Below are 25,610 nucleotides of genomic sequence, written 5' to 3'. Positions count from 1 at the left end.
CCCCCTTGTCCGCATTTCTTCTTCCACCACCTTTAGCCAAGTCTTTCTCGGTCTTCCCTGTCCTTGACTTCCTTCTACATTCATTTCCATCACTCTTCTCAACCAGTCACTTTCATCCTTCCTCAACACATGACCAAACCATCTCAACCTGTTTCTCTTCACAGCATCCATCACAGCCTCTATTCCCATCATCTTTCGCAATTCATCATTTGTCTTCCTCTCTCTCTCAACGATACTCCACACATCCATAGAACCATTCACATTTCCACCCTTTCCAGCCTTGGTTGCTGCTCTACGTTCATTACCCATGTCTTGCTCCCATAAATCAAAACACTTTTAACACATACAGCGTACACCTTCCCCTTCAGCTTCAACGACACTCCCCTCCTCATCAGCACGCCACTCAGTTCGCGAAACTTCTTCCATGCACATCTCACTCTCGCAACTGTTGCCGAGTCAGTTCCAACTTCTCCATTCAGCATGTCTCCGAGGTAACAAAATGTTTTCACACTTTCCAGCTTCACGCCATCTCCAAGATCCAACTCAACATTTCCTTCATCTGCAGCTCCCTCTGTGCACACCTTACACTTGAATGTAGCTGCCACACTGGTTAATGACCCTCTCAGACCACTACATTTTTGATGAACCCACTCAGCGCACATTGTACATTGAATGGAGTTCATTCCAACACCCTTCCTGCACACAGCACATGGCCACTTCCCAGTTCTTTCCACCTCACCACATGCTTTACCACTTGCCATCACCTTCGTTTTTCCGATATTCACCTTCAGACCTTTCGCCTCCATACATTCCTTCCACTTGTTCATCTTCTCCTTCAGTCTAGCCATACTTTCTGCAATCAACACCAGATCGTCTGCATACAACAACTCCCACGGTAAACCCTCGTTTATGTTCCGAGCCAGCACCTCCATCAGAGCTACAAATAGTAGTGGACTTAGTACCGACCCCTGATGCACTCCCACCTTCACCTCAAACGCACCACTGTTCCCGTCCTTCGTCCTTACAGCTGTGCGCGCTCTTTTGTACATTGCCATCACTACTCTGATCAACCATTCCTCCACTCCTAACTTCCTCAATGCCCATGTCAATACTTCACGTGGAACCCTATTGAATGCTTTCTCCAGATCAACAAACCCAAGAAACAACTTCTTCCTCTTCTCCATGTACTTCTCCTGCAACTGCCTCACAATAAAAAGCGCGTCTGTCGTTCCTCTTCCTGGCATAAATCCAAACTGCATTTCGTCGATCCGAAATTTCATCGATCCCTGGGAGCTCCGATGATCCGAAATCGAAAAATCAAAGCCCGATCGATGGTGCAGGATACTGTCTTGTATTCATGTGCCAGGTTTCAGAACAATCACCTGGGTGATAACGGAGTATCAAAAATAGCAAAATGTTAACAGACAAACGTACGGATAGATGGACATATGGACGGCCGTCCAGACGTCACGACCCATTTTATAAAGTAATCTCTTCGATATTGAGATGAGATGACCTTATAAAATAGGAATGAAAACCTCACCAAAGATGCAACATTTGACACACACACACACACACACACACACACACACACACACACACACACACACACACACACACACACACACACACACACACACACACACACAACGATACTTTGAGGCCTGGGAGGCTCCGTTCCACCTTCTGAAACCCGCATATGGAGATAACAACCAACGGGTGAAACCATAATCTCCGTTCACCTTTGGTGGCGGAGATAATTAAAAGAAAAAACACCTACCCACAAAACAAAAAAACCAATAAGATTTCCCAAAGGTGCGTTCTGTAATTAATAAATGAAGCAAGGCCTTAGGCCATTGTATAAGAATCTTAACATAATGTCACAAATAGCAAATATCATATGACAATAAAATATGCAAATATAAATATAAACTGCTATTGAATGTTGGACCTTTTGAATGACAAAAAAAGCAAACCATACTCTCCAGATGTAAAAAGATATAGACAGATGGAGAAGGAGGCTTATCACGAAACGTCCCCATGGATAGTTTTCCAGGAAGAGGCATCCTGTGAAGGGATGCAGAGACTTCCTGCTATTATCAAAAGGAGGTTTGTGGGGATGCTGCCATTTCAGGCCAAAATATACTGCTCGCATGTCATTTCACAAAAGGTTGCTCAGAAAGACCCCTAAAGGGGGGAGCACAAAGAAAAGCGGTATTTGTACCCAGCGCAAGATTATAAACATCTCGGGGACCTCAAAACCCAAACAAAATATCTGTTCTCGCCCCATTTGAGGGCAGAAAATGACGCAAAGGAAGAAAAGCCAAAGCTCCTGCTGCCCAAGGTACAAAATAGGTGAGAAACTTGATCGCTGCTTTTCGGAAATAATAAGAGCAGGTAATTACTGAGCGCACGGCAATCAGGTGTGCAGTGCAGGTGTGTTCGAGCCGAGCTAAGCCTTTAATTATTCTGAAATTATAAAAAATAACACCGAGCAAGACACAAGACGCGGGTCGTTCGGCCTGATGCCGGGTCATACACCAACTCCAATGTTGGAACTATGCTGTTCAAGGTGGACACGATAAGTAAGCATCCCCCTGTAGTACAGGAGAAGGCGTATCGCTGTTGTAGGGTTTGTTTTTACAATTAGCGCCCCCAATGGTACCACAGAGTTTCTTCGACCCCGAGGAATACTAAAACCACCAATTGGAAAATTATTTTCTTCCTGCACTATCAACGCTCCAAATATAGCAATTTGAACATTTTTCACCATAACTTGTGAAACCATAATTTTCACCATAAACTTTCACCATAATTTGAACATGTACAGTACTCCCAAAATAAGCTACAAGCATTTAAAAATACGAGGAATCTGTTGGCCTTCCTCTTAAAAAGACAAAGTATTATTAAATACTTTGATTATGATTTTTGTTTTGCGTCTCATACTAAAATACACAATTTGGTGTCTGTCTGTGTCTGTCTCTCGGTCCGCCTGTATGTCTCAGATACCTTCGGTTGTTACTTATCCAATCTCAACCAAATTTGCCAGGGAGCCTCGGGCCACACAATGGAGGTTGTTGTGACTTCATTTGCCCCCAACCCGAAGAGGATTTCCCAACTTCGAAGAACTCTGTGTTAAGGTGTATAAATATAGCTTATCGTGGTGTTTTGTGTGTGACAGTACCTACCGGAAGTAAACATTATTATAAACACAAACTATTCAGTCAATAGCAATGTTCACTGTTTATAAACAAACCCACCATATCCGCGCATGCGCAGCAGCCTGGTGGTTGGCAAAAGCGCAGTGTTTTCGTTTTGCACAATGGCGTCGCTCGACACACGTGTGATCGTTTCGGAGTATTTTAATAGTCTTGACACTGTTGCAAAATCTCGGTACAAATCGAAGTCGAGTTATAGGAATGGTGAGGATATTCTTCCGGATCCATTTGCATTGAAAGGATGGCAAAACAATCCATCTTGCTGGCCAGATTTGAACTACGGCGACGTGCACACGTACTTGATTGACACACCGGGTATCTACACAAGGGAGTCACTGAAGGCATTCAGGTCACAAGAGGCATACAATTTTTTTTTAAGTGGTCATGTGAAGCCACTGTGGTTCCAGTTTTCATGGCTGATCCAAGTTCCAGTTTTCAGCGCAGACCCCCAGGGAACGGACGCGGCCGCGCAACTGATACATTGGCTGAAGCTCTTGACTAATCATCTAAATTCCCAGGAGGGAATCACTGCTGACACGAAACTTCACCACTTAGAGACGGCCAGCATGGTTGGTGTTTTGCCAACCAAAGCAAAGAGCGCGGTCACGTGATCGGATACGTGACGTCACGGTAAACATCGCTATTATATCCTACATATGATTACCTTTTTTAAACGAGATGGTATTTATGGAATATTTACCCTGTGCAGTCAACTTGTTGTGAGCCAACTCTTCTGTTTCTGAAGAAGGACTTCTGGACATTTTTTTTTCTTTGATCCAATATGGCTGCCAGACCACATGAGCGATGACATCATAAATTTATATTCTCTAACATAATTGTTGCATAGATCACGCTCAATACATTTCAAACTGATCAGACTAAGCGTTGTCCCTGTCGAATTATGACTTCATAATTATGGCACCAATGACGTCATCGTTAAAAATACCTATTCCCCATATGGGGTTCTTTACAATGAGCCATGTTTCAATTTTTTCCATGGAGCGGTTTCGGAGATATGGAGGTGCAACTTTTTTCGATTTCTTTCAAGATGGCGTCTGTAACCACGTGACCTATGGTGTTATAATTATCATTAAAAAATTATACAGGAGGAGCCGCACATATTCTGAAAATTTCGTGTTCATCGGACTAGCAGTTGCAGAGGAAATATTTTTTTTCATACTGATCAGATCAAGCGTTGTACTTGTCGTATTATGACGTCATAATGGAGGCACCTATGACTTCATCATTACCATATCATATTCCCCATGGTGAGTACTTGACAATGAGCCATGTTTCCATTTTTTCCATTAAGAGGTTTGGGAGATAGAGGTGTAACGTTTTTCCAAGATGGCGTCCATACCACGTGACCTATGACGTCATAATTATCAGCATAAAAATCTACAGGCAGAGGCGGTAAAATTTCATGTCAATTGGACCAACGGTTGCCGAGAAAATGACTTTTAAAAATGCAGACACGCACGTACGGCACACGTACGCACCCGAATGCTTAACCCTGTTTTCGCTTCGCGAGCACAGGGTAACAATCGATACAGTTGTTTAACACTATTGGAGGAAACCCGCTTCGTTGAGGCATTCAATGCTTATTGCGTCCAAACCGAACCCTCTCAACTTGTTCAGCCTATTGATAGGTCAGTAGCTAGGCCACAATGATCTTGTGTGAATAAAAGTACTTGAGAGTCTTCACGCATAATGATGTATCTTGGTGCCTGTCCAACTTTTCTCGCCATCAGATCATACGGAGTGTTTATAACTTGTATATTGAGGCCTCATATGTGATTTCTTCATGTGTGATGTGCGATATTGGCCCTGACACACAGACAAATGTGACCTTTAGCTGACATATAACCCTATTCCTAACAGTCGCTGGCATTGTTTAATACTCACCTGAGAGAAATGTGGAGAAATTAATGTATATTTACACATGGGAAGTGTATAGGCTAAGAGTCGCTGATCCACACACCTACCGGAAGTAACATTTATTATAACCACAAATTAAGCAATTCTGTTCTATGATAATGGCATAGTAATATTAACGTTATTTAATGCAAAATAATTATATTAACCACAATATTATGAACAATACTAGAAGTAATAATAATAATTAATAAATTAAATTAATAAATTAATATTAAATCAATTTAAATTTAAATTAAATTTTTTTTAAAATAAATTAATAAATTAATTCATCAAATTAATAATTAAATTAATGAATAATTAATAATAAATTAATAATAATCAGATGGGATCGTCATTTTTTTTCTGCGCCATCTCTACATAGAGAGTACCAGCGTACTCTCTGATAAGGATAATAACATGGCTGAGTCTAAAGTATCGTAGGCTAAGCGAGTGTGAAAATATGTAACGAAGGCGAAAAGGACTTTGAATACAAATGTCTCAACCATGTATAGATATGCACATTCACATGTCCCCTCCACAACCTTCCCATTTGCCGCTCACGTACGGTGTTTCTCGTGTTATTAAGATCTGTATTTGGGATATTTCATAAACAATATTCAAACACATTTTATACAGCACACGTGGGACAGTATGAACAGAAACAATGCCAAGCCCAATAGGAAGCGACCCTTACTGCTAGCTGCAGAACGCTCTTTGGCTTCCTGGGAACTTTGGGGAGGAAAACCAGCAGAGCAGGCCCTCGGCCCAGCTCAGAGTTCAGCAGCAGGCTTTTTCGGCCACTAGGTTGGAGCCACATCAGCGTTTCTTCATGGACCGTCATCATCCACTGTACGACGGTAGCTGCAGTCATATTCACCGCATCTCCAGGATATAACTGGTCAGGAAAAGAAAGAAGTTGGACACTTCATCATTGCTCACAGTTTTGAGTAATAAAATAAAGAAAAAAAAAATCATAGGTGTATTATCCAACCTGAGTACGGCATTGGTTTGACGAGGTGAGGTGGTTACCACGGAATACTTAGTTACCTCTCACAAATTATTTACGCATCTTTAGGCGGTGTATTAGTACAGTGTGAGGTTAAGGCTGGTACGCCGAAGATTAAAAACAGAACGTGTAGGTCGTACTAGCAGGACCGTAACAATGTGTGCTGTGTGCAAGTACCGCCATCTTTGTGGTAACAATAGCGTGAATCAGGGTGTAATTGACTGAAAATAACAACAGTGAACTGCTCTGCTGTAATAACGGAGACATACCACCAATCCTATCATTCAATACCCCCTGAAACATCAATACAATCTATCTTGAGCACTTCAAGCTCGCTCTCAATCATCCTTTCTCCTTCAAAGGCGATGCGGCTCCAAATGATGTAGATCTGCTCTCAACCATGCTGCTCCACCTGTACCAAAGCGAGCTGCACCTGTTCAAAAAGCGGCAGCTTCCTCTTGTCCACCTTTTCTGGTTACCACTGTGCATCAAAATAAACGGGACTTTTCTTTTCTACCATCTCTGCTGCCTCTGGGTACCGTGATCGTCATGAATATTATTGGCCAATCCATAGAGTCCTTGAGGGGAAATGGTAGGGAAAGAGAAAGGTCCCTGAGCACGTCTACCAACACGTTTTATATCAGCGAGGTACCCTTTCTGTGCAGGGTGGTTTCGTTTATTTCAGGAGTCACAAAGCACATCAAACGTTTATTCCACACCACTATCTCCATTGTGTGAAGTGGATTTCGTTTGCTTGGCTGAGCAACATCGACGACGACGAACAAGCGCTTTCTTAAATTGCATTCAACGCCAACTTGAGGCCTCGGCGTCTCAAAACCGAGGAATTGGAGAGACGCTGGAGAGACGACGCGAAGGACTTTTCATCAACCGGACTTCACTTGAAGCACGTCATTGCTTTGTTTTAGTTTTGGCCTGGTTTAGACACCATTTCATAACCAGCACACAAAAAGGGAACATCACCACATGTGTATCATTGTCTTTGCTATGGTCCATCACTTGTCCTCAGTAATGGCGGATCAGAAGTGGGCATCACAGGTAATATGTGACATCATCTCATTCGGTATACTTTTTATTAAAAGCATGACTACGTAATGTTCTTGAGGCAACATATTTATTCCAAAAATTGATTTGTATAAATGGGTAGGTAACAAGTTCCGGGAACTGAGTGGTGTGCTGACGAGGAGGGGAGTGTCGTTGAAGATGAAGGGAAAGGTGTATGCTGCATGTGTGAGAAGTGTTATGATTTATGGGAGCGAGACATGGGTAATGAACGTAGAGCAGCAACGAAGGCTGGAAAGGGTGGAAATGCGAATGGTTCGGTGGATGTGCGGAGTATCGTTGAGAGAGAGGAAGACAAATGATGAATTGCGAAAGATGATGGGAATAGAGCCTGTGATTGATGCTGTGAAGAGGAACAGGTTGAGATGGTTTGGTCATGTGTTGAGGAAGGATGAAAGTGACTGGTTGAGAAGAGTGATGGAAATGAATGTTGAAGGAAGTAGAGGACGGGGAAGACCGAGAAAGACTTGGTGAAAGGTGGTTATTTATTCCCGGATATAGAAAAATCTAGCAAGTGTGAGAATTTGTAGAGAAAAGAACTTTCAGCTTATGGAGAAAACATCGTTTTTAGCCCGATCACTCAATGGTGAAGAATCGCTTTGAAATTAAATAAATCTCGTATCCGGATGCGAATCTTCACCAAAATTGAACCAATTCTTCCTCGTCACATACCCAACCTGTCCACGAAGGTTCGTCCAAATACGTCCACAACTTTTTGAGATATTGTGCCATATATCGTTTTTGCCCGATCTCTTAATGGTGAATAATCACTTTAAAAATTATCAGATAGAGATCCGAATCCGGATCTTCACGAAAATCTAATCATTTCGTCCGTGTTACTTATACAACCTCTCCAGCAAATTTAGTCCATGTCCGTCCACAACGTTTTGAGATATCTTGTTCACAGAAGATAGACAGACAGGGGTGAAAACATAACCTCCACCATCTTCCGGTGGTGAAGGTAATGACTAACAAAAAATTGTAAAGGTGAAAAGGAAAGTTCGTGAAAAGTTGAAGAAAAACAAACAAGCAAGAGGTTTAAGGAAATTTTCTGCACATTCTGCAGATTCTATCATGAGCATGGCAAGGATACGGCGACATGTAATCTATTAATCAATACAATACGCTCACTCAGCATACCACTTCCTTGTGTTCACCACTTGGTCCTGCCACTCAGCAGCAAAAACAACGAGGTGTTAAGACTGGAGAAACTCTCCACCTGAACTATCACCATCGATTTGAGGTTCAATAAATGGGGTGTGGATGAGGGGAGTTGGGGGCGGGGGGAGTAAGAGGTGAACCTACCTAGATTAAAACAAGAATGGCCGCACTGTGGTCATAACCTGCGAATTTGAAGGTATTATACAATTCATCTCCGAGGGTCTTCACGGTTTGGTTCAATATCAATTGCGAGTCTGATGGACAGCTGGGTCTGGTTTCGGGAAACGAGTACACCCACTCCAGGCAGGAGCAGCAAGAAGGTGTATTATCCTCTGTGGGGTATATAGATTACAGTAGATCTATGCTCGGGCCTCAAGAACATCACAGGTGTATTCAGTTACCAAGTTTCCGCCCTCCACTCTCTCTGTGCTAATAAACCTTTTGTTCATAAAAACAAGTAAACCTACGTGATCAATATGGTACGGGAATTTGCCATTAAGCGCGACTGAATTGCCTTAAAAAATCCGATAATGGGTGAATTGGGAAATGATCATTTAATGTACATATATGGGGCGTTCAAAAATTACGTAACGCTATTTGTTAAGGAGGTGCATGTGGGCTTGATTAAACCTTACTAATAATTTAACACTCAATCCAAACAAAGCCAATGGAAATCTGATGCAACAAAGCTGGACATGGTATAATCAGTAGAGGCCTATACAGGCCTAATGTGGTAGGCCCACCATGAAACGAGATTGCGGCCATATCATTTCGTCTCGACACTATGGTGGGTGGAGTCAAGAGACAGATGGGGGTTTGATCCAGCAGCTGTCCGACGAATGGGTGCACATTTTTTTTCTTTTTTACGGTCCAACATTGCCGTAATCAAATTCCATATTCACGGTACTTTTTTCAATACAACTCTCACCAGTGAAGCTTGACCATGACGGGGTATTAGGAGCGAGCCAGGCTTGGTCAGGTTCACTTCTGCTGCCACACTTCTCGCCGTCACAATGCCAAAGCGCGTGGACTCCAAAATATCTGCTGAGCATGGATCACAGAGCAATCAGCGCACACAAAAACATTTTCTGAACAAACACCACCTCAACATAAAGAAATCCCACAGGACATTTAGCTTCTCTGTTTTCTCTAATTATGTTAACTATTTGTTATAAAAGTGAGTGCAGTGGTGGTTAAGTGGGTTATGTGGAGAAAATATGAGGATTGGGACCTATCCTGTTGCAGATTTACATTAATGATGCTCGGCCTCCAAGGAAAAGACTTCAACACTTTTTTTGTAAACATGATCGAGGCTCGTGGAAGAGTTGGAGCATTGTGGGAGCTTAACAAGAAGAGGGTCACTGGCAGACCAAGTGTGCCCTGTGGAAACCTGTGAGGGACAGAGCAAAAAGAGGGCAGAGGATACAAGACCAAAAAGGAGGCATTAGAATAAAGAGAGGCCACCAACCTGTGATCTGAAAGTAATAGGCCGAGACACTAGGTTTCATCGTGAGGTCGCAATGATTTTGAGGGCCTTGCTTTCCATGGCATCAAGAAGGACAAGGTGTGAGGCAGGGGTGGCAGCCCAAAGTGGAGAGCAGTACTCCATCAAGCTGTGAATGAGGCTTTGTTTGTGAATTCAGATTGACGATGGAAAGACCTTGCACAACTGAGGATGCCCAGTTGGAGGCTGGATTTGGAGGCCATCTTGAAAATATTGTCTGCCCAAAAAAGGTAATAGATGATGGTGAGACCCAAAAGTATGAGTGACAACCTTTTCAAGTGGTTGGTTTAGAAAGTAGGTGGGAGGGTTTGTCAGATGATCCTCTCAGAGAGAGAGAGGATGAGTATGTGGGATTTATTGGGGCTGAAAGACATGTTCCAAGTGTTGGTCCAGCTCCTGATTCTACCAATGTCGACAGAGAAGGTAAAAGATCCTGCCTGCCTGAAGGATGAGAAATGAGAGATCATCAGCAAAGAGAGAAGCAGAATTTTCCAGGGACACTTTGCAGATTACTCCACTTTTTGCTAAAATTCCTCTCTAACCAATTTGAATGTGTTATTCAACCAGACTTGGTGGTGTAATGGTTAGAGTGTTCGCTCTGGGTCTGGGAGCTCAGCAGTTAGATCCCAGGCCAAGTCATACCAAGGCTTAAAATGACACGTGCTACCTCCTTGCTTGATGCTCAGCATTTACAAAGATAGAGCAGGGACAAACAGCACCGGTCAGCGACAATTGTGCAAGCTCGTTGGGCCTAATGGGCCCAATGCCTCCTCTTGCGCTGAAGTTCTTTGTAATGGAACTCATTATTATTATTAATACCTCCAAGTCTCACGCATTCATTCGGCCACAACCTAAAAACAGCATGGCCAACCTTTCAATGTACTTCTGCAATGAATGTCTGGTAAAAGTGCAATCTTTGGAGCTCCTTGGACAAATAATGTGCCGTGATCTTCTCTGTGCCAAATCATACGGTATATCCAAGCTTCCCTTCAGGAGACGGAGGCACTTTGAAATCTTCCGCAGAGCCAAGTACGTTTTCGGTACCGACTGGGTAACAAGATTCTCTGGCGCAGGTATTCAGTGACTGAAATTTTCCAATGGCCTGAAACTCTGACAGCAATTCTTGGGCAAGCCCAAATCTACCTATTTAGACTACTCGGTACCAGAGGCATTCGATTCACACTCACACCTAACTGGCCAAATTCTTGCAGAACAACAACAAAAAAAAAGGGTCATGGACATAGAAGAAAGTCAAGAAAAACGATATTACAACAACAACAACAACGGTTTTATGACCATTTTCCTTCTTTTTTTACAGGGGGATTGGTTGAATCCTTTCTACCAAAGACCATCATTAAGGGATGGTAACGATTTCTGAGTATCAATATCATCGAAAACAAGTATTATTACTGCATAGGCGAGAGGAAGATAACTGCCATCCCTCAATATGAAGAGGAAACAAAGGAAACTGTCATTGTATCACATCAATCTGGGAGGTCAGCAGTTACTTCATCATTCATGATCATTCAATCTCATCATCATTCATGCTCAAATCCTGGTTGCGAGTCAGGCTTGTATAGATCCGAGATTTAAAAAGTAACAAATTAGGTTTCTGCTTTCATCAGAAACTAGCACGGGTACCCGACGTTCCCCGGTAGTGTTCTTATCCTGTTTGTATTTCAAAGAAATCTAATTTTGTTTTTTATTTCTATTATTTGTGGGGGCCTAAAACACTTCCCTACACCCACTAAGGAATGGGCTTGAGGATAATTTAATATTACCTTTTACACAGCTACAAAGGCCCAGGCACTATCAAGCGATAAAAAAAAATAAAAAATAAAGAAAACGTTTTTTTTCTTCTTCTAAATTTTCAAAAATTCTCTTTTTCACTAAAACACTCCCCGGCACTCACTGATGAACCTGTGAAATTTTGACGAAGATCCGTCTCCACCATCTCTGAGAAAAATGGCAACGCACACACAGCCAGGCAGACAGACAGACAGACATCCCTCTTACAGTATAGAAAAGACAGTCACTGGATATAGATGTTTCTTTGAAATAGACACTGAACTCAAAGCTCCAAAAAGCAACCCCGTAACCAGATAAAAATAAATAAAAAATCCAGCTCAGAGTTATGAACAATAAACAAAGAAGGAAATGACAAACACACAAAATAGGAACGAATTAACAAATTGTCAAAAAGAAGACCGATGAGGCTCAATACAACAACAACAACAACAACAGCATGCTTTTTAAGGCCATTTTCCCTGCTAGAGCGGGGATTAGCCTTGCGGTCACCATGACAATCTTCTCCATTTTGCCCTATTTTCTGCATCTCTCCTTGTTAACCCCCTTGCCCGCATTTCTTCTTCCACCACCTTTCACCAAGTCTTTCTCGGTCTTCCCCGTCCTCTACTTCCTTCAACATTCATTTCCATCACTCTTCTCGACCAGTCACTTTCATCCTTCCTCAACACATGACCAAACCATCTCAACCTGTTTCTCTTCACAGCATCAATCACAGGCTCTATTCCCATCATTTTTCGCAATTCATCATTTGTCTTTCTCTCTCTCAACGATACTCCACACATCCACCGAACCATTCGCATTTCCACCCTTTCCAGCCTTCGTTGCTGCTCTACGTTCATTACCCATGTCTCGCTCCCATAAATCATAACACTTCTCATACATGCAGCATACACCTTTCCCTTCAGGCTCAAGGTGAGACCGTTTCAGTAACAATGAAGCATTCATCCATGATGATACAAACAGCCATGCACCAAGTTTCGACACAGCGCAGTAAAACACAATGACGCTTCATATCAAGCAGCTCTCCATCCCCACTCCAACAACTCTTCCCTCAATTCAGTTTCACAAATCTTCTAAAAATGACAAAGTTGCAGATTTTACCTGTGATAGATCGATCGATAAATAAATAAATCAGACCAATGAAGCATTTTCTGTCGGTACATTAAATATAATTTAAAAAATCGAAAGGAGAGGCCAAAAGCCACTTGGGATGCACACAAAGCCAGGATTCCCAGTCACCGAGGGCTTTTTCAGGATCAGCAGCAATCTGTTGTACATTCGTGCTTGGCAGCCGAAAATAAATGGCAACAGGAAATGGTGGTCGTTTCTCGTCAACCTCAATTTTTTTCTTTCTCAGCTTTGGAAAGTGGAACAACGACCATCCCCCGAAGGTCTGAAAAAAGTTATGGCTCGACAGAATGTATAGGTTCCCTCTTTGGCTGTTTTGCCCGTAGCAAATAGAACGGTCAGAGGTCAAATGTTCTTTGAACTTCAGGCACTTCTTCGGGTGCTTGGGTCTATAAGCTCAACCCCAAGACTATAATGGCCTTGCTATTAGTAATTCCGCACCTCCCTCCATTCCCTCTTCCTGCTCTCTCTTTTCTCCTTTTTTTTTTCTTTTTTTCTTTTTTTCTTTCTTTCTCTTTCTCTTTCTCTTTCTCTTTCTCTCTCTCTCTCTTTCTCTCTCTTTCTCTTTCTCTCTCTCTCTCTCTCTCTCTCTCTCTCTCTCTCTCTCTCTCTCTCTCTCTCTCTCTTCCTCACCACCAGCTCCCACCCCACCTCCATCTGTTATTTTATGTTTGCAAGTCCTCGCTAGGTGAATAAATACTTTATTTTATTGACAATTCCAATTGAATGGAAAACTTTGAAAGGATATCAAAACTTTCCAACGAAAATAACTATTGCACATTATATTTTGCCAGCATAGTGTGAGCATCAACAGAGTAACTAACTTTACCGAGCATGCTGACCTTGAGGACATGTGTCACGAAAAATTCTTCAGGGGTTCATGACGCTCCAGCAATAACCACAATGACAAATTCTAACAGAACGAAAACAAAACCACGCATACTCGGTGACATTGTTCATTCACTCTCCGTGGATGAAGAATGTCGTGCTTCAGGACAAAACATACAGGACGACGTTGGGCCAAATGTTCAATGCTCAAATATGTATATATATATATATATATATTGTTGCGGACCGCGGATAAGGTGTTGATTTGCCGAGCGGATGGCGACCGCGGCCCGAACTAGTAACAATGACTAAGACCCGATTCCTTAAATGTGGGCCAAATCGTGCCACAGGTTTTCAATGGGGAAAAGACAAAGATGACACGGATGGGAAGAAGAGGAAGACGAAGGCAAAAGGTTGGAAATACTACTATTATTTATTTACTATTTACAATCAAAAGAAACCAAGGAGGAGGAAAGATAATAAAATAAAGACAGAAAGAGGGACGGACCAGAAGGACACAGTGAAAATTCTAGCTTATCTATGCAGTCTTAATTAATACCCAGGACAAGACACACGAAACAGACTACGAGCAAACTCACAAGAATGGGGAATGAAGGCAGGCACGGATCGCTGGAGGTGGATGGCTTGGCGGGAGAGGAAGGTTCAGCGGGGATCGGTCGGGCTGGAAGCGGACAGCCGCCGTCAATATTCGAGCTGCGATCGCCAAAACCGCCGCGGTTCCAAACTGCGCGGCGAAGCTCCTCCGGTGCACCGGGCGCTCTCCAAAGGTGCTCCGGTCTCCCTCACGTTCCTCTTGTGGAATTCTTAGAACGCAATGGTTCGCTCTCCGTGCTGCCGTGGGGACGTCGGGTGCTTTCTCAGGACTCCTTTCTTAAACGCAACCACCTTGGACTTGGACTCCTCTCTTTCTTGGAACCTATTTCTTGGAACCTTTTTGGACTTCTCTCTTTAACGCAACCTCTCTCTTTTAACGCAACCTTTCTTGGCAATTCTGTCAAAGGCTTCCGCGCGTGCTTTTTTATAACGCCGCGGGCGATCAAGCCGCCGGCCTCCAGAACACGCCCATCGGTGAGCTCGCCTCGGCCCTGATTGGTCGGCACGGGCTCTCTGGCTCCGCCCTTGATGACGAGGGGCGGCCAACGCCCTGGATTCGGCGGTTCCTCCCCCTTCTTCTCCAAGCCCACCTCGTGGCTAATGGAGTCGCGGTGAAAACCGCCCAATAGCTGCGGCGAATGCAGTTGGCAATCGAGGCTTTGTTAATGAAAATGAAAGGGGATCTATCTATTTGAATTCGGTGCAATGGAGTGTCAATTAATGGAAGACACAGCCTTAACCTACATAGAATAAGGAACTAAACTACCAACAAGGAGGAAATCTATGATTGGCTAACGTGATTGTTTATGACCTAATTACGGGACGCACTTTGACCTTTATACACAACTGGAGGAAGGAGGGCGATATTTTTACAACAATTTACACAACAATAAAAAAAACACAATCCTCATATCCACAACAATATATATATATATATATGTGGCAACGATACCATAGGTCACACAATGTAAACAACGTAAACTTCAAATATTGTCGAAGGTGAATCTTAGGCTGCTGCACATGTCTGACTGGCATTCCAAGATGACACCCCAAAGGCCAGTGAGTTCACTCCGTCCTGTAGGAATTTTCTTTTTCTTTTTTAAAAATGAATGAGACATTTATTGCCCTCAAAAAGGCACTTTGTAGTGAATTCCCTTGAGGCTGTTGCCACAGACATGGCACGAGTGTACAGCAGATTTTATAAAGCGAGCGAATCGGTGCCATTGACCTCCTCTTGGCAGCATTTATAATGTGCCACAATTGATTCGGGGAGTATGGAGGGAGGGAGGGGAACGATTCCGTGCCAGGAGTACCCGCTTAAAAGCCTCCCACAGTGGAACATATCAATAGCTCATTTTTATCTCAGTATCCTTCCTGAACCGTCACTCTGCACACAGAAGCATCATCGAGGGCAATGCCAACATCCGATTTGCCATTAAATCCACGTCTGTTTGTACTTGTTTCTACTCACAATGAGACTCTGGAGAACAATGTATCTCACTGTTTTCATGGTAGTGCAATACACACACACACACACACACACACACACACACACACACACACACACACACACACACACACACACACACACACACACACACACACACACTATCTATATATATATATGACTGGATCTGGCAAAAGCAGACACCTGGGGGCAAAAATCAAAATTGAGATTTTGATATCATCCGATTCCCCATGCTTTTCTCTTTCATTTGATATATACATTATGTTAATTGGAGGAAAATTAATGAAGTTATGGTATTTTAATGACTATTATATTTTCGTTTAAACAATGGAGATAATTAGGTTCAAAGTTCACAATACAGTTCAAAGTTCAGTGCACTCAACATGCTCATACAAACGACTTGGCAACACTATCAACCATTAAGGCCACGCGCCTGAAACTTTCCACACCTAATAAAGACATGTCAGACAATGTACAGTGCATTCAGAAAGTATTCAGACCTCTTCACTTTTTTCACATTTTGTTATGTTGCAGCCTAATGCTGAAATCGTTTAAATTAATTTTTTCCCTCATCAATCTACACTCAATACCCCATAATGACAAAGAGAAAACAGGATTTCAGAAAGTTTTGCAAATTTATTAAAAAGAAAAAACTGAAATATCACATTGACATAAGTATTCATACCCTTTGCTATGACACTTGAAATTTAACTTAGGTGCCTCCCATTTCTCTTGATCATCGTTGAGATGTTTCTACACCTTGATTGGAGTCCACCTGTGGTAAATTCAATTGATTGGACATGATTTGGAAAAGCACACACCTGTCTATATAAGGTCTCACAGCTGACAATGCATATCAGAGCAAAAACCAAGCCATGAGGTCGAAGGAACTGCCTGCAGAGCTCAAAGACAGGATTGTGTCGAGGCACAGATCTGGGGAAGCCTACAAAAAAAATCTCTGCTGCATTGAAGGTTCCCAAGAGCACAGTGGCCTCCATAATTCTTAAATGGAAGAAGTTTGGAACAACCAGGACTCTTCCTGGAGCTGGCCGCCCGGCCAAACTGACCAATCGGGGGAGAAGGGCTTTGGTAATATAGGTGACCAAGGACCCGATGGTCACTCTGGCTGAGCTTCCAGAGGACAACCATCACTGCAACACTCCACCGATCTGGGCTTTATGGCAGAGTGGCCAGGCGGAAGCCTCTCCTCAGTGAAAGACACATGAAAGCCCACAGAATCTTGTTTCTCACAGTCTGAGAGTCCTTTAGGTGCTTTTTTGCAAACTCCAAAAGGGCTTTCATGTGTGGGGAGAGGGGGAGAGGAGATGGGGGGACTGGAGAGGGGGGAGAGGGGGAAGGGGAGGGGGGGGGGAAGGGGAGGGGGGGAAGGGGGAAGGGGAGGGGGGGGAGAGGGGTGGGTGGATAGGGGAGGGGGAAAAGGGGAGAGGGGGAGAGGGGAGGGGGAGAGGGGAGGGGGAGAGGGGAAAGGGGGAGAGGGGAGGGGGGAGGAGAGGGGAGAGGAGGGAGAGGGGAGGAGAGGGGAGGGGGGAGGGGGGGAAGAGGAGTGGGGAGAGGGGAGGGGGAGAGGGGAGGGGGAGAGGGGAGGGGGGGGGGAGTCATTCGCTATCGATGCTAGGGCAGTGGTGAACAGCCTAGTTAATGCAACACTCAGTGGGAGAGAATAGCAGGTATGACTTACTTTTTCTGAGAGCGAGTAAAGCCGCCTGGTAGAACGGCCAAAAACCAGCAGGCTGCGGGGTTCCCTGGAAGTCAAAGAAGCCAAGCACCCCATGCTGAAAAGCAATGGAACAGATGCTTTATTGCACAAAGAACAATAAATCACTCAGTAAGCATAACTCGGATAACGATCGAGTTGCACTCCGGAAATACTGTGCACGATGAAAGTGAAACGCAGTGTGTTTACAACAAACCTACTGCCATGATTCGCATAACAATGAAAAACATAAATAATCCGTGGGTACGTTTCATCATGACAGCGAGTTCAGGCAGGCCTCAAAACGCACAGAGATGCACCATTGAGCATGCGAGGCAGCAAGACCGAGCATCGTCACCGCAGTGCATCCCTCAATGACATTTTTCCGACTTGCATTGCTTTTCTCTTTCTCCGAGGCAATGATATAAAATCCGCCATTAAAAAATGGATTTAAAATATTCTGTCGGAATTAGCTGCGATTACCCATTTATCACGTGTGCCCAGAGCATTGTGGGTTTTCTGCAGGGATTGGAAAAGGAAAAGAATGCAGATGAGGCAGAAATAAAGACAGAATAATGTAAAATGCTCAGAAGTTGTTGTTTTTTTTTTTTTCCAAAAACTATGGAATAAAGCCTTAAACGGTGGCTTAATATTTATGCAGGAAAATAAATGAGGTCCAAATCTTCAGAAACTCGAAACATGTCTTGGACTCCTTCACCGGTCGTTTGTTGCAAAGCAGGCACGGTGCAACAAAGTGGACATAATACAAAGAATTAATGAATGGAGAACAGTGATCTCTTGGAAGAAAGGTGATTTAACAGACAATAACCTATTCTGACTGTCTACGTTGTACAATTATGCATTATAGACAACACGAGCAAAAGTACCCGTCGCTTCATCGACATATTTCATCGAAAGAAGGAATGTACTTCACATTCACAAACAGTGCTCTATTTTCCCCCTCCTCTGGAACAAACTCCCACACTCTCTTCAATCCCACTCCTCCCTCCAGGACTTTAAAACAGCTGTTCACCACCATCTCTTATCTTCCCCCATCCAAAACCTTGATCTTTTCTGCCCCCGTTCATTCACCCCAGATCCACCTTTGTTTTGAAATCCCGACTTCTTCCTTTCCTGGAAATTCTAGCAGTGTCCATGTGTTTTATACCTTTCCCATGCCCCTACCCTGCAAGCCCTATCCCTCCCACAGTTCTCCCGATGTCCCCGTTCTCTGCTGTTGTACTTGTGTGCTTCCCTCTCTCTCCCCATCTTGTCTCCCGCTCCCTTTATTGTATGTTTTGTGTGTCCGTTAGTGTTTTTTTTGTGATTGATGTTAGCTCTCACACAAGCCTCGACCTTATATACAAAAAACATATATATATATATATTGCTGGAGGTCATCTTCCACCTGCTTGTTCGTCAGGTAACATCATCTTCATCATGACCATGACCCTGGATGTACCATAATCAGGATGCATTGTGAGTGTCACACAGGAGTGTCAACAAGCACCTCGATTATTCTGACCATCAGTTTTGCGAACTACTGCAGCTGATTTTGCTTCTTCTTCGACTCCAAATCGACTTATCTATGAATGAAGGAAATAAAAATGGGGAAATCAGCAATTCTACTTGTACTCCACATCGAGTTGGATGCCAAAAGAATACGGTACATAAAAATAACAAAACAAAAACCAGCAAAAACAAAGTTCACAAAACACAAATGACTGCATTAGGTTTACCATAAATGTATCGCTGTACTAGTAAACTTGTGATTTGCTGACTTCCTTCAATTATTTTTTAAGGGAAAAATAGGTTCAATTCCAGACCATCACCAAAAAAAGAAGCTAACCCGAACAACACATGGTAAAGTGCACACCTCCTCCAAGTTTAGGTTTTGTGTCCCACTGATAGGCCGGATCTGGATCCGGACCCGAAACAAAATCGAATCGGCTTGTTCTCGTCACCGAACCAACTCGTCCACCAAGTTTTGTCACAACTCGTACACAACATTTTGAGATATCGTGCTATATATCATCTTTGGCCCTATGAATAGTGAAAAATCACAAACATCTTTTTAAAAATCATCTAATCCGGATCCAGATAGACACCAAAAATCTATCTGGGCAGGCAGGTTTGGACGGAGGGATAAAATCTGGGTCGTGCAGGTGCAAAGGTGGGTTGCGGAAAGTTACAGCAGTATGCCAGAGTGTGCGGCACCGGTCAGTTGTGAGTGCGAGCAAGTCAGTGGTACTGCAAGGATGAGCTCCTCTATGTACGACGAGAGCACGAAGAGCGCACTGGGGCAGTGCAGCTCAAAATCGCTGCAGCACGAGGGTCGCTGCTTCACCTCCCAAAATATTTGCCTGTCTCCACATCGCTCCAGTATAAATGAGTATGTGTCCGTGTTGGCGCCATAGGGGTTTTAGTTTATTTGTGCAATAAGTTTGTCATTCTTTCCCTCATTCATTATCTTTGAGCACTATATCCGTTCCGAGTATTGTTGTCCAAACTCCCCTTGTCTTATTCCTTTTCCGAAACATTTTTTTTCTACGGACGTGTCTGCCATCTCCTTCCATTTTCCACGAATGGGAAGCAGTTTTGGTATCAATCAACCCCTGGAGGAGAAAAAAATTGGATCATTCATTTGTACAAAGGAACCGACACAATCCACTCGAGTTGGTTTCCAGTAATTCCGTTCATCCTCAGGAGTCAATAAATTCCTGGAGTGACGGATTGGCATTAGCCAGGACCTTACACGTGAGTATATGTGGACGTGCGATACTAAAATATGCACTGCAACACTTTCCACTGCACACCGTCCATACATGATAAATGTTTATGTGCCATTGTCTTTGGTCATGTGATGCTCGACCAACCAGATTTTGTTTCCGATTATTTTCGTTTGTAGACATTTTTACGACGATTTCCAGAACCCGGCCTTCGAGTTATATCAGGATGCAACATTTCAACTTTCTAGCCCATTTAGAAAGTAATAAACATTTTTGCCAGTGGGTCATTGAGTGAGTGGTGAGAAGGAGCTTTATTACCTCCGCCACCGGAGGTGGATGGAGGTTGTGTTTCCACCCCTGTCTGTCTGTGAACAAGATATTTCAAAAACTTGTCGACGGATTCAAACAAAATTTGGCAGAGATGTAGCGTATGTGACAAGGACGAAATGATTAAATTTCGGTGAAGATCCGGATTCGGATCCGACTACTAGACTTTTTAATGCGTTCTTCACCATTGGGAGATCGGGCCAAAAATTATATATATCAGGATATCTCAAAACGTTGTGGACGGATTTGGACGAAACGTGGTGGAAAGGTTGGGTGTCTGACAAGGACTAATCGATTCGATTTTGGTGAAGATCTGAATACGGATTCGGATATGAGAATTATTTAAATTTTAAGTGATTCTTCACCATTGAGAGATCGGGCGAAAAGTGACATATGACATGATATTTTAAAAAGCTATGGACGAGTTATGACTAAACTAGGTGGACGAGTTGGTTAAGTGACAAAAACAAGCCGATTAGATTTTGTTTCAGGTCCAGATCCAGATCGGGTCCATCAGTGGGATACAAAACATAAACAGTTCAGTCTGGTGGAGGTATGTGCTCTTCGGAGTGCCCTTCTAGTATATTTGATATGTGACCATAATTTCAAGGAGATAATCAAAAAATTATAAATCTATGGTGAATTGGCCTGAGAAATGCAAGAGATGTTTCTAATAAGATCACTGATGCTGGTAAGTACGTTAAAAGCTTCTTTTTAGAACATGACCTTTGAGACTACCACACGATTGATCATGTGATTCAAATCCCTTTAAATCAAGAGCTCTGTCAGGGTAATTGCCTAGAGTTTAGACCCTAGAGCCTCCTAGTCGACCCCCTTTCACACACTAGGGTCACGATATCAGATCACTATATTAAAGCAGATCTGCGTGTGCACAGTAACTTCTCCCACCCTTTGCGGAACGGGCAAGCGAATCACTGAACTCAGTTGATTTAGATCCCAACATAAAAGAGTGCCAAACGTGGAGGAATGATTTGCCCTTAAAGCCTACTCTTCTGGAAAATACCACAAAGGCGATCGATTCATTTACATGCTGATGAGTGCAGTCATTCCGATCACAATACCATGCCACAGGATGGTGAGCACTGTGACGAAGCACCCCCTGCTGTCAATTTCATGGCAATGTAGGTTTTTTCCATTCTGCTGGGATCCGAACACGGAAACAAACGGGTGAGGTGAGGTTTATTCTTACTGCTCCTTGTTCCCGTATATTAAACAGCTGAGCTATGTTGTAACATAATAACTACAGGTGAGGCTTATGCTCACCTCTCCTTGAACCCAGAGAACCAGCTGTGCCATATAATAATAATAATAATAATCTTTATTGTCCCGTATCCAGGGAAATTCCTCTTGTAACCTTTTGCTGTAAAAAAACAAAAAAAACAATGACGTCTTGTTTTCTATCAGAGCAAGGCGTGCTTTAAGTTGGAAGAGTGCACAAAGTGTGTGAGTTTCAAATATGGCAAAAAATGGCCATGTGGCAAAAATCAAGGAAGTCTCAACACCTGCACTATCAGCACAAAATAAAACAACTATAACTCAAAAAGAAGACTTCAAATGATTTTTTCAAACTTCAATTCCACAGTTTTAGATAATGGGGAACTCTGCATAAGACAAAACTCAGTAAAGATAACTCAGACCAGTAAGAACATAAAACAAAAACAACAGGGAGAATTGCTTTACAATACATGTCCCCTACTGGTCCTATGTTCTTGTTCCAAGCACTCAGCAATTCAGGTGAGTCATATAAAGAACGACAAATTTTTTCAGGTATGGAAAGCTACAGAATAAGTTACAGTTTATGTAACTTATCATAACAAAGCCATGCACAAAGTTTCAGTTCAATATGTTAAAGGGTAAGGGGGAGAAGTTTGGAAAACTGATCCAGTGTAATCTTCTATATATATATATAAAAGAAAGTTTTTGTTTGTTTGTTTGTCTGCACGCGCTAATCTCCTGAACGGTGAAAGATAGGAGGAAAGCTCTGAAACAAAAAATGTCAGGACGGGCCCCGGGAAGGTTATAGGCTAGGTGGCGAGGCCGGTCGGCCGCACTGGGCTCATTTCGCAATTAAAAGCTGAGCTGAATTATAGTAGTCAATCTTCTACGGCCGCGAGTAAAAGCTGAATTATAGTAGTAAATTCATTCAAAAAGAACTAAAAATGTCGGGACGGGCCCCGGGGAGGTTATAGGCTAAGTGGCGAGGCCGGTCGAGGCCACCTCGGCCGCACTGGGCCCATTTCGCAATTAAAAGCTGAGCTGAATTATAGTAGTCAATCTTCTACGGCCGCGAGTAATAGCTGAATTATAGTAGTAAATTCATTCAAAAAGAACCCGGGCAACGCCGGGTGCATTCGGCTAGTATGTGATATTTTCTAACACCAAAAAGGGCATAACTCCATGGAAAATTGGCGAAACGCACCAAAACGCAAACATGTTCTGTAACTTATCATATTAAAGCCATGTACCAAGTTTCGGTTGAATATGTGAAAGAGTATGGGAAAAAAAAGTCTGGAAAACCACAGGTGGACGGACAGCAAACCTAAAGTCCCCTCCGGTAAAACCGATAGGAGACCAATTGTAGCGAAACTGAAGAAGAAGAAGAGGCGATTTTGGGGTGTGGTGATCTAATGCGTGTTGGATTTAGTGGAGCGCTCTTTATGTGTGAAGGGAGAATTCGGCGATCTGAACGCACCCTGTACTGGTCTGCGCTGCATTCATCTTGGTAAGACCAGATCGATGGCTTGGTCTTTATACTATGCTTGAGTAAACGATATAGTTATACTTTATACGATTCAATAGCTAATACGTTACTTGCTTGTGTGCCTAGGACTTGTGTGAATCGATTTCACGAAAGCCTCACTTCTGTGAACGAGGTATTGGATGAATTCCATTACACCAATAAAGTTAATCAGACTAGAAAAATAACTTATTTGAACAACTTGTAAAAATAATAATGGTTGTCCTCACAACAACAACAACAACAACAGGCATTTTAAGGCCATTTTCCCTGCGAGAGCGGGGGTTAGCCTTGTTTCTGCTCTACGTTCATTACCCATGTCTCACTCCCATAAATCATAACACTTCTCACACATGCAGCATACACCTTTCCCTTCAGCTTCAACGACACTCCCCTCCTCGTCAGCATGCCACTCAGTTCCCGAAACTTCTTCCATGCACATCTCACTCCAGCAACCGTTGCCGAGTCTGATCCACATTCTCCATTCAGCATGTCTCCTAGGTAGCAAAATGTTTTCACACCTTCCAGCTTCACGCCATCTCCAAGATCCAACTCAACATTTCCTCCATCTGCAGCTCCCTCTGTGCACACCTTACACTTGAATGGAGCTGCCACACTGGTTAATTACCCTCTCAGACCACTACATTTTTGATGAACCCACTCAGTGCACATTGCATATTGAATGGCGTTCACTCCGACACCCTTCCTGCACACAGCACACGGCCACTTCCCAATTCTTTCCACCTCAACACATGCTTTACCCCTTGCCATCACCTTCATCTTTCCGATATTCACCTTCAGACCTTTTGCCTCCATACATTCCTTCCACTTGTTCATCTTCTCCTTCAGTCCATCCATACCCTCTGCAATCAACACCAGATCATCTGCATACAACTCCCTTGGTAAACCCTCCTTTACGTTCCGAGCCAGCACCTCCATCACAGCTACAGATAGTAGTGGACTTAGTACCGACCCCTGATGCACTCCCACCTTCATATGAAACTCACCACTGTTCCCGTCCTTCGTCCTTACAGCTGTGCGCGCTCTCTCGTACATTGCCATCACCACTCTGATCAACCATTCCTCCACTACTAACTTCCTCAATGCCCATGTCACTACTTCACGTGGAACCCTATCGAACGCTTTCTCCAGATCAACAAATCCAAGAAACAACTTCTTCCTCTTCTCCATGTACTTCTCCTGCAACTGCCTTACAATAAAGTGCGCCTGTCGTTCCTCTTCCTGACATAAATCCAAACTGCATTTTGTCGATCTTAACTTTCTTCCTTATCCTCCTCTCCAACACCCTTTCCAATACCTTCATTCCATGCTCTAATAACTTTATCGCTCGACGACAGTCTACAGGGTCACCTTTCCCCTTGTATAGAGGGACGAGGGTACTCAGTTCCCAATCCACTGGAATGCGGCCTGCTTTCAACACCAGATTACAGATCTCTGTCACTCTCTTCACACCCCAACTTCCTGCTGCCTTCAACATATCTCCCACAACTCCCGTAAGCCCTCCCCCTTTTCTACTCTTCATTGCTTTTATCGCTTCCTCAACTACCTCCTCGGTTATCTTCTCTGCCAGTCCTAAAACTGGGTTCCTCTCTATGTTGCCATCCCATTCATTCTCTGCTTTCAACAACATTTTCATATATCTCTTCTCGGTGGTCCTTTTGCCCATCCACATACCTCACCAACGGCTCCCAACAAACTCTTTAATTGACATCCAACCACGTTCAAGCTCAACCACATCATCCTCTACCCTACTCAGCCTCTCTTTTAATGCCTCCCTTACTGTCACCTCTTTCAACCTCCACACCTTCATTCTCGGTTGGTACTTCACCCGACGAGCTCTCCTCGCACCTTTCACCCTTATGTCGCAGACAAGCAAGTGGTGCTGTGAAACAGCCTCCTCCCCCGGGATCACCTTTGTGTCCTGGAGGTTCCCCCTATCTCGACTACGCACCATCAGGTAGTCAACGGTTGTCGTTGACCCACCTGACGTGTATGTAACAAGCTTATTATCCTTTTTCTGGAACTGAGTATTACAAATCAGTATCATCAGTAAATCAGTAAATCGTATAAAACTGAGTATTATACGAAGGGTTGTCCTTCAGAGGCAAATATGGCTGTTTAGTGATGACATACAAACACCAGGGTGGATGAACCTTTTTGTTGTGTAGGAGCTACTACTTGTACAGCAACCACACTCTCGAGATAGCAAGCAGTGCAATCTGGCATTAAGGAATATCCAAGAAATCCAGACCAGAGCTCTTCCTACTCTTATTTTAGGCAGGAATTTGTAATTTGTTCAGCTTGCTGCCGATAACTCGTCTAACTCT

At 43.3% G+C, this 25,610-nt stretch overlaps 1 protein-coding gene across 6 annotated transcripts in view; it reads right to left on the bottom strand.

Moving 5' to 3' along the window:
* Window positions 1–25,610, bottom strand: part of TXNDC11 (thioredoxin domain containing 11) — a 96,167-nt gene that overhangs the window by 37,252 nt on the left and 33,305 nt on the right. For 4 of the 6 annotated variants that reach the window (XM_068127660.2, XM_068127656.2, XM_068127659.2 and 1 more), the window contains 3 exons: window positions 17,434–17,527; window positions 9,311–9,426; window positions 5,830–6,030 (listed from right to left, as the gene is read on the bottom strand). In XM_068127660.2, coding sequence (XP_067983761.2) covers window positions 5,830–6,030; window positions 9,311–9,426; window positions 17,434–17,527 — 411 coding nt within the window. The remainder of the gene's footprint in view (window positions 1–5,829; window positions 6,031–9,310; window positions 9,427–17,433; window positions 17,528–25,610) is intronic. The other 2 variants (XM_068127657.2, XM_068127661.2) reach the window with 1 other exon arrangement.

Source organism: Myxine glutinosa, chromosome 10 (genome assembly GCF_964187855.1).
Source record: "Myxine glutinosa chromosome 10, kmMyxGlut1.1, whole genome shotgun sequence".
NCBI classification, from domain to species: domain Eukaryota; kingdom Metazoa; phylum Chordata; class Myxini; order Myxiniformes; family Myxinidae; genus Myxine; species Myxine glutinosa.
The sequence above is the reverse complement of the archived record's forward strand: the minus strand, read 5'-3'. Positions and strand labels throughout refer to the sequence as shown.